The 10,477-nt window shown below is 41.2% G+C and overlaps 1 protein-coding gene across 1 annotated transcript; it reads left to right on the forward strand.

The window, feature by feature from the left end:
- The first annotated feature begins 293 nt into the window (after positions 1-293).
- On the forward strand, positions 294-9,810 carry snw1 (SNW domain containing 1). The gene is made up of 14 exons (XM_041958412.1): positions 294-331; positions 851-1,004; positions 1,191-1,352; positions 3,346-3,441; positions 3,686-3,792; positions 4,079-4,183; positions 4,857-4,926; positions 5,057-5,122; positions 5,375-5,491; positions 5,601-5,742; positions 6,362-6,464; positions 7,255-7,372; positions 7,870-8,033; positions 9,471-9,810. Exons 1-14 carry the CDS (start codon positions 318-320, stop codon positions 9,661-9,663), a joined length of 1,611 nt encoding a protein of 536 aa, XP_041814346.1. The 5' UTR covers positions 294-317; the 3' UTR covers positions 9,664-9,810.
- Positions 9,811-10,477: the final 667 nt, after the last annotated feature.

The following is a 10,477-nucleotide window of genomic DNA, read 5'->3' on the forward strand; positions in this document are numbered from 1 at the left end:
AGTTACATTAACAGTATGATGGTAATCCTAACATGGCACTGTCTATTCTATTCTATCAAATTCTATTCTATCTCACTACTCAAATAAGCTCTATTGGCATCAATTTTTATGTTACATTGCCAAAGCATAATTTCATATTGTTAAATAACACATATTAAAAATAGAACTACAGAAAAATATAATCGCAATACGAAAAGAATCGTTAACAGTAAAGACTACATATCTAAAATAACAAGAAAATGCGAGGTAAAATCTACTCTCCTCTGGTCTAGCCTAGCACCGCGCATGCGCAGTTCATTGCTAAGGAAGAAAGGAAAATGTCTTTGACGAGGTGAGTACAGCTACCAGGCCTTTTGTGTTTTTATTCAACGCACTTGTATCATATATCGTTTCCACTTAATATTGTACGGTGTACCGGTTACATGAAAGATTTCACATTGATTTTTTTTGTCTGCCCGCTATCGTTTCCCTGTTTTAATCGAAGCTAATGGCATCAGCTAATGGCAGCTAGCTGAAAGTGTATGCCGTAAGCTAATACTAAACGTTTGGCAATAACAGTTAGCTAGCGTTAGCTAGTTTAGCAGCACGCACCCGTGGGCACGACACGCGTTTATCGACTGTTTACTCGTGGTGTGCTGGCTACATGCTTCAGTTTGGTACTTGAGAATTGTAACTGTGTGAAGCTTGAGTGGTAGCTAGCTGGCTAACAGTTTTAACAATCTCCAAACAACGCAGTTGCGTGAAGGCACTTGATGCCCCTGTCGGCTAACGGTAGCTAAGGCTCTCAACCGGTTTAACACAGCTATTGTACTAAACAAGGAGACTTACAATTCTACTATTTTGTGTCCAGCTTTTTACCGGCGCCGACCCAACTGTCTCAGGACCAGCTGGAGGCAGAGGAGAGGCTTCGGGCCCAGAAGTCCTACTCCACCGCCCTGGTTTCGTCCCGCAGAGAGCCTCCTCCTTATGGACACAGACAAGGCTGGGTGCCTCGTACACTTGAGGTAAATCGTGCTAAAACGGATTGGACGGGGTTTTATCATGTCTGGTCGTGGTTGGGGATATTTCTTGTCTGATAATCCTACACTTTATGTCTTAACTGTAAAGAAGTCACTGCTACAAAGCTAGGCAAAACTTATCAACACCAGGTCAGTCTTCTCACCGTTGCTGTAACATCTGTGTTTCTGTAGGATTTCGGAGATGGAGGAGCTTTCCCAGAGATCCATGTTGCCCAGTTTCCTCTGGAGATGGGCAGGAAGAAGAAGACTTCCAATGCCCTGGCTGTGCAGGTGGATGCAGAAGGAAAGATCAAATATGATGCCATCGCCAGACAAGGACAGTCCAAGGATAAGGTATACAGGCAAACAGCTGCTTGGGCAGTCAGCGAGGATGCTCTCAACCCACAGTCAAAAGAATTATCCATGCATAACTTGATAAATGTTAAGTAAGATGACATTACAAGACTGGTCAAATTCAGTATGAAGATTATATTTTAGGTCAAAATAACAATGAATGGCCATGCATTAAGGTGGGAGACGCCTGCACATTCAAGATTCAAGATTCAAGAGTCTTTATTGTCATTGCACATGTCAATGAAATTTTCATTGCAACCCCCATGTTAGATGGTAAGAAAGATAAGACTAGAAAGAGTGAATAAAATTAAGATAAAATAAAATAAACCAACATGCAATAAAAAAAAATATTTGTGAAGCAATTAAAAATATAACAGAATGAAAATATACTTAGGCAATAAAATATACTAAACAATAAACAATAAAATATGGAAGTGAAATGTGCAAACAGAATAAAATATACAAGCAGAATAAAATATAAAATATACACAGTGAAATGTACCGACAGAATAAAATATGCCAATGAAACTGAAATGTGCTGATATACTAAAATGTATATAATTATAGTATATGTGTGTACATAAAAGTCAAGTACACAGAAGGTGCAGGTGGAGGTAGAGGTGTAGGTGTAGGTGTAAAGTGCGGTGTGCAGTGTTCACAGTTCACACAGTCTCTCACTGCAGTGAGGGGCTGCTGGGGGTGATAGCTCTAACAGCTCTGGGGAAGAAGCTGTCCCTCAGTCTGTTAGTGGTGGTGCGGATGTTCCTGTACCGCTTTCCTGATGGAAGCGGTACAAACAGTCTGTGGCCCGGGTGGCTGGGGTCCGTGGCGATGGATCTCGCCCTCTTTCTGACCCGACCTTCATATATAGAGTCTAGGTCAGGGAGGGGGCAGCCCACGATGCCCTGTGCAGTTTTAACCACCCGTGCCAGTTGTTTCCTCTCCTGTGCCGTGCAGCTGCCATACCACACTGTCACACTGAGGCAGAGGATGCTTTCAATTGTGGCCCTGTAGAAGTTAACGAGCAACCGTTAACTTCTACAGGGGGAGGAGGGGGGTGTGATCCGTCTTCCTGGACCTCCTGAAGTCCACAATGACCTCCTTGGTTTTCCCTGTGTTCAGCACCAGGCTGTTGGCTGAACACCACTGGGTGAGCTGGTGTATCTCCTCTCTGTAGTGGGTCTCGTTGTTATCTGAGATGAGACCCACTACTGTAGTGTCGTCCGCAAACTTCACGACTGTGTTGGTGGGGTGGATGGCAGCACAGTCGTGAGTAAACAGGGTGAAGAGGGCTGGGCTGAGCACACAACCCTGTGGCGTGCCCATGCTGAGGACCAGAGGGGATGATGTGATGTTCCCTATTCTCACCACCTGAGGCCTGTTGGTGAGAAAGTCTCTGATCCAGTGGCACAGAGACGCAGGCAGACCCACTGCGTGTAGCTTCAGCGCCAGCTTGACTGGGATGACGGTGTTAAAAGCTGAGCTTAAGTCTACAAATAGCATCCTGACGTAGGTGTTGGGCTGCTGCAGGTGGGTCAGGGCTGTGTGCAGGGTGATGGAGACAGCATCCTCTGTGGACCGATTCCCTCTGTAAGCAAACTGAAGGCTGTCTAGGTCCGAGGGGATGAAGTCTCTGATGTACCTGAGAATGTCTTTCTGTCCGCTGTAGATAATGTGAAGGTCACTCACAGGTCTCAGTCTCAGCCAGCTTCATGCAAGACTTTTCCACTGAGTGTGGACTGACAAAATTCAGCTTGGTTTGTTAAAGTTGCAGTCTTATGGTTAATATCACCATTGCTGACAACATCTCAATACAAAACTGATGACGCAAAAATGTTCTATATGTCGCTTTTCATTTACAGTATGTATAGGCACACACTAGGCACTATGATACATATTGCCAAGATGTATATTATTTTTCAATGAGATTACAAAAAGTCATTGTTTGCTTCATTAGTTATTTCTAAGCATTTCTCATCTTTCGTTGTTGCAGGTGGTCTTCAGTAAGTACACAGACCTTCTTCCAAAGGAGGTTCTGAATGAAGACACTGCAGAACTACAGAGGCCTGACGAGGAGGCTGTAAAAGAGGTAAGCCATGTTGCAATGCAATGTGCAAAAACAAGCTGATGTTACTATGATGATCATAAATATTTTTTGTTGTTTTTAGAACTATGTAAAATGTTTAAACTTAGTGTAAAAGTGTCACTTGTCACCATAATCTCAATCAGAAATAAACTGTTTGTGACCACCCGTTACTCAGTTTTTACTTTAACTTTACTGAGTTTGAATGAATCTGTTAATCCGTCTACTTCTAAACTTGTGTCCTCTGTAGCTAACCGAGAAGACCCGTGCTGCTCTGGAGAAGCAGGTGTCTCAAAAGATTGCTGCTGCCATGCCTGTAAGAGCTGCAGACAAACAAGCTCCTGCACAATACATCAGGTACGTATTACAATTTGAACAGTTTCAATACCAGTTTGGTACACAGAAATCAACAGGGAGAGATGGATTGTTTTACAACTGTGAGTTCATGTACTGGTAACATCATGTTGGATTTAAGGTGGTGGTAATGAGATGCTTCCCAGTGATGACATATGATGTTATGAAACTCTTAAGACCATACTGTTTATTCATTTAAATGGTCGTCCCTTTCGTCTGTATTAGTATACGTGGGTAAAGTTTTTCACATGGTGACACATTTCTCCTTTCCTCTTTGTCTCTCCCCAAGATACACCCCGTCCCAGCAGGGAGTGGCTTTTAACTCAGGGGCCAAACAGAGGGTGATCCGCATGGTGGAAATGCAGAAAGATCCAATGGAACCTCCACGTTTCAAGTAAGTAAACGTGTGTCAGACACAGTAAGTTGAAGCTCTGGTGTAAAGGCTGGTTTGACACCTTTAGATTAGAGGGTATTTCATGTAATTAGCATAATCATTCTAATGAACTGTTTTGGGCTGTCTTGGACATAGTTGATCAGCCATTTTAATTAATAATGTCAGTATACATTTTTTTTGTTCTGTCTTAATGTATTTTTTTCTGTGTGAAGAATGTCTGTTGTAGTTTTTAATCTGAATTGAGCATCAAGTAATAGCCAAAGGACATCTAAGTGAGAATTAAGTACTAACAAGCAGGAGGATTAAAAAGAAGAATTTAAAAATTAAAGCCCATTTGAAACATTTTGGTAGGATGTAATTCATAACTTGTTAAAGTTCTGTCTTGAGCAAGGTTCCCTTGAAAATCTTAATCAATAATTCTAGTAGTAATTGCACATTTCCCCTTTGATATATTTAGATGTCTAAAGTTAAAGGTTAAAGGATTTAAAGAAGGATTATTGAAGGATCTTTCTATTATAAAGTCATTTTGGGCCAAATTTTCAAATTAAACTCATAATTGGTAAATATCCTTTTGACTAAACACTCCTTGTGACTTATTCCATTCCATTTTCCAACCCGTCTCAGTCTGACGAAAAAGATGAAGAGATTTATTGTGTGTAATTTCATGTTTCAGGATCAACAAGAAGATTCCTCGAGGACCTCCATCTCCCCCTGCCCCTGTCATGCATTCCCCAAGCAGAAAGGTACAGTTTGCTGAAATGCCAGAAACCTTCTTCTTTTCAGTACTTTTTCAGCGCTACATTGAAAAATCAAAATGACGTTGTTTGCATTGTTCAAAAAATTATGTTTGACAGTTTCTCCTTTTTGTTGTAGATGACAGTCAAGGAGCAGCAGGAGTGGAAGATTCCTCCATGCATCTCCAACTGGAAAAACGCTAAGGTAATGTGACACCAGAATTGATTGGAACACTTGACTTTTACTTCTGTATCTAAATGTCAGACACATTGTGAGTAAGTCATGCAGGCTTATTTGTTTTTCCAGGCTTTTTGTTATTTTGGATTTTGATATATTACATTAACATTGGATTTTTAGGATGCCAGATCTTGTCATGGTAATTCCAGTTTCATTGTCCTACTGCCGTTTTTCATCCCTGCTCATTTTTTCCCCCTCAATGTCATTAATATCTTTCAGGGCTACACCATTCCTCTTGACAAACGCCTGGCAGCCGATGGTCGGGGTCTGCAAACAGTTCACATCAATGAAAACTTTGCCAAGCTGGCTGAGGCGCTATACATTGCTGATAGAAAGGTGCTGCACCATTGTCCCTGATCGATTATGTGATCCACAATTGTTTAATTGCATAAAATCTGTACCTTTTTTATGGATATTTAATTCATATACTGAAATGCTTTCATAGGCCAGAGAGGCAGTGGAGATGAGAGCCCAGGTAGAGAAGAAGATGGCCCAGAAGGAGAAGGAAAAGAAGGAGGAGAAACTGAGGGAACTGGCCCAAATGGCTAGAGACCGCAGGGCAGGGATCAAAAGTCATGGAGACAAAGGTGAGTCCTGAAGATCAGGATTATTGTGTGTGTGAGAGCAGCAGACTCTGTTGTCAGTACTGTCCAAATTTGGAGCATGAGTGGCGTAGGTGATGACAACATTTTGCACCCTGCCAGTGTTGACAGGACCAGTAGTCTGTGAAATGATGTGTCTGCTTCCCATCTGATAATTTACATATATTTTTGAAGAAAAATCAATGTTGTATGTCCTGTTTTTGAATGACAATTTAGACACATCACATCGAATCATGATGCAAAATCAGAATGAACACTTTCCATATGACCACTGACAGTGTGTGTCAATCCCCTACCTCACATGCCTTCTTTTCCTTTGCAAACAAATTTGTACCCATTATCCCCAACATCACCTACAACCCACCTCCACTTTTCCTCATCTCCTCATCTCTGTCTTCTCATTTCTCTCCCCACCTTTCTCCCCTCTCCATCCCCATGTTTCATTTCACCTCTGCACTTCCACTGCACCATTTCACATCATCTGCCGCCCACTCTTCTCCTCGTGTGACTTTTACTTCTTTATTTTTTTAATGTCCTTTTTGTTTCTTTGCACCCTGTTCTCCCTCCTCCCCATTCATCCATCTCCACCCGTCTCACGCGGCAGGTGGGGAGGACGGCGAGGCCAGAGAGCGTGACGAGATCCGCCATGACAGAAGGAAAGAGAGACAGCACGACAGGAACATTTCCAGAGCTGCTCCTGATAAGAGGTGCTGGACACGCACTTTAAACACACTGCATGTGAACTCACCCACCCCTCCTCCCAGTATATGCACACACAGATGCACTGCTCACTGCTGAATCATTCATGGGGCCAGCAGTAATACTGAACAAACGCAGCGGGATCCAGCAGACTACTCACGCAGTAGTCCTTGCAGTGATCTACACACTGTTTGTGCATGTGAGATGTGTGATCAGTTTGTGTGTGTGAAGTCAGGTTGTCATTTGATGGAAGCGTAGGTCTCTGGAGGAGTGAAGGAATTGAAATTCAGAGGAGAGCTCATTACAATCACAATTCCAGCTGTCAGAAAACAGAAACCTTGTTATCTTAAAATTACCTTTCACTTAACTTTGAGATGGCTGTTTGCTGAAGGACAGTCAGGATGCTAATTTCACTAAGAACTTAACAGAAAAAACTTTTAATTGTTTACACATATTTCATCATAATTGAAAACTTTAATGACACAATCCAAGGACTTTTTTGAAATATACGATTTTTGAGGTTGCCTTATGTTATACCGATTGGTGTACATAAAAAATGTTAGCCAATATCTTTTTAAATATTGTGAAATAATATATAATGAGAGTATGGATAGTGGTGAGTTTTGACGCCATGCCAATAAGAAATGAATGTGAATAAAATCTAGTATTATTAATGAAAGTACTTTCTAGTTTTTAGCGGTTATTTTTTCCTATCTTTTCATGTCATTGTTGGTGTGTGTCATTCTTTTTTTTGCTGTGAGTCTTTGCTAAATTTCAGACATTGTACTCTTGCCCCAGGTCCAAGCTGCAGAGAGACCAGGACAGGGATATCAGCGAGCTCATCGCTCTGGGCGTGCCCAACCCTCGCTCCGCCAGTGAGGCCCAGTATGACCAGAGACTCTTCAATCAGAGCAAGGTTAGGATATATCATTGCTACTTTACTGCATCTGTGTAGACGTAGTTGATTTGTGTTGACTGGACAAAAATAGCGGTATGTATGTAGACAGCCTGAATGCCCAGCTCTGCAACATGAGGAAACATTTCCAAAATGAGAATTGCTATATGTGAAGGTAAGGGAGACAGTTAGTTTCACTTCCAGTGTTTGCCTGAAGTGGTACAGGCTCCAGTGGTTTGTGTTTTCCCACATAGGGGGTGATAATGAAAGCCTTAGTTGCAGAACATAGGTGGTAGATGAGTAGCATTTCACAACATTAAACTGGGTAAATTGATACCCAAATACAAGCATGAAACACTTAATAATGTGTTTTTTGTGGGTACAAAAGGGAAGCAAAAGCCAGATAAGAGATTTATTTGCAGGCAGAAAGTCCCATAAAAACATTTCGCAATTACCTTGTTGTACACTTGTACATCTTCTAAAAGACACTCTTCCTTTCTCTGTTTGTGTCTTTCCAGGGTATGGATAGTGGTTTTGCTGGTGGTGAGGACGACACATACAACGTGTACGACCAGCCGTTCCGCGGTGGCAGAGACATGGCTTCAAACATCTACCGGCCCAGCAAGAATATCGACAAGGACGCCTACACAGATGACTTCGACACACTCATGCAAAACAACAGGTACTGCGAATTACTTGGTTTTATTAAATCCTCAATAGCATACATTCATGGTTGTAATTTGGTTATTCTAGTGTTACATCCTTGTTGACATGTTGACTTGATTTCCATTATTTAGTAGTTCCTGTTTTTCAGAGAATCATGCCAAAATTGCAAACATGACCAGCAGAGAAAAGACTCCTTTTAAATCACTGGTTACTGGAAAAGGAAAAATAGTTCACACATGAACACATGAATAAGGATAGGATTAGGTTCATTTTTCTATGGTGCACAGATGCCATATGGTGGCATCAGCCTCTTTAGTTTTAGAAACACAACAACTCTCAAATGTGCATTAAAAGGTTCATGTTAACACCTTATTTCATTTTTGAGCAACCTCATGCATAATTGCATATTAATGGAGTAAATGCGACGTGAAAAGCTATAACTATGCTTTAGGATGTAGGCTTATTGTCGAGTAAAGCGTAATTAAATCACCTCAAAAGCATAAAAGGTTAATAACTTATGGATTTATAATAAAAATGCTATAACAGTTTTCCCTACATAATAGATACTTTGAATAGATTGGACTGCCTTATTTATATGCATATTAATGAGGAAAAAATGTTTTGTGTCTGCTTAAACGTCATTGCATTAATTAAATTATTAGCTTAACTATGTTTTAATGCTGATCATCACATGATATCAGCCTGAATCATCAGCTCTATTAGTTCAAAACTTGAGGTGAAACATCACTTTCCCCTGGAATATAGCTTAATATTTCCTAACATTATTTCACAACCCGCAGTGGATCCCACACTCGATGTTTGCCCTTGCTGGTTTAAAAACAGTTCAGTTTAATCAATTGTTATTGACTGTTATATTCTTATTTTATAAGGCTACTAACAGAGCTGCTGAAGTTTTAACCTTCTCAATTATAATTAGAGAAAATAACAATAAAGGCCTGGATCATTTTGAGGTCATTCTGGCTTTATTTTGAGGCACGAGGCAAGCGTGCACATGATGTCCCAGCAGGAGCCCTTGTCCTTGGGGCAGCAGTGCCACACTCTACTAGCGGAGCATAGCCTGTCCCATATGTTTAGTCACCAGCTTGTCATTGTCCTCTAGGAATGTTTGGCTGGCTGCAGGGTGTTACACCACTGTGCACAACATAGAAAAGAAAATCTTTGACTTAAGCAAATTCTCTGAGACATAAAAACTGAATTTCCATGATATTGTGGATCCAGTCCTCTATTTCTTCTCACAGAAAAGAAGCAACCTTCTTGCAGTTACACTTCCTCTTTCCTGCTTTGAGGATACCTGAAGTACAAAAAACAAGCACGACAGAACAACAGCAACAGGACTAATATTGTCAGCGAACACAGTTTAATGATCAGTGGGAGAAACTAGGAATTTGCTGCCCACTGTAAGAATCTGTCTTCCTCTCCCGTCCGCCATCAGGTTTGTTCCAGACAAAGAGTTCTCAGGTGCCGACCACGGGCAGAGGAGGGAAGGGCCAGTCCAGTTTGAGGAGGATCCCTTCGGTCTGGACAAGTTCTTGGAGGAGGCCAAGCAGCACGGCGGCTCCAAGAGGCCTTCCACCAGCAGCCGCTCAAAGGACGACTACCACGACAAGAAGCGCAGGAAGGAGTGAGAGCGACCGTCCACGTAGGGCAGCTGCTAGCGTGTTAGAGGATGGGGAGGTAGTCTGCACCCTCTCAGTGGTTGACGGGTGTTTTAACATCCTCAAGTCTCTATCAGGAATGTTGTGGCAGATTTGTGTTTTCTTTCAGTGTGAGAGAAGACGAAAAATGCTCTTTTTTTCTTTTTCTTTTTTTTTTCTCCCCTTTTTTCACATTTTTTTGTTTCCTCAGCTTTATTCAGAATATGTTGAGCATTTGGTCTCATGTTAATTATAATATGAGTGGACACATTACATCTAGTGGAAGCTGTTGTACGTCTGAGATCAACCTCTGCATCTGAAAACGTCTCAGAAGAGGGCAGCAAATATCACCTCAGATGTGGATGCTAATATTTGATCACATTTGGGTCCTTGATATGTGTAGATTTTAGTCATTGTATAAATGTTTTTTTTTTTTTAACATGTATACGGAGTAAAACCAGGAACTGTTCATATTTCCATTTTTCTCAATTATCCACCAGCTCCCCTCCTTTTTTTTTTTTTTTTGTCCACTGTGTTTTATTTAAGCCCCTGGTATATTTGTGAGAACAGTTAAAGCCTGTATGTGATGGAAGATATGTACAGCAGTATGAACTGTCAGTAAGATGCTAAGCGAACCAGCTTTATAATTCTTGTACATTATTACCAATGGAATAAATTTCATATAGTGTGTAATTGGCATCCCCCTGTGTTTCTTATTGGCTAAACAGTTATTTGTGGTATTTACAAATACCACAAAAGTGAGACAGAATGTTTTCTTCCTGTCAGCTTTTTTTCAGTTCAGTTC

This window comes from Chelmon rostratus, chromosome 18 (assembly GCF_017976325.1).
Source record: "Chelmon rostratus isolate fCheRos1 chromosome 18, fCheRos1.pri, whole genome shotgun sequence".
Lineage (NCBI taxonomy): Eukaryota > Metazoa > Chordata > Actinopteri > Chaetodontiformes > Chaetodontidae > Chelmon > Chelmon rostratus.

What these genes read in the sequence shown, in the direction of transcription:
- snw1 (XM_041958412.1), top strand. An exon ending in GCTCCTGCACAATACATCAG is followed by an intron (nt 3,793 to 4,078) that starts GTACGTATTACA and finishes TCTCTCCCCAAG; the next exon opens with ATACACCCCGTCCCAGCAGG. An exon ending in CAAAAGTCATGGAGACAAAG is followed by an intron (nt 5,743 to 6,361) that starts GTGAGTCCTGAA and finishes CTCACGCGGCAG; the next exon opens with GTGGGGAGGACGGCGAGGCC.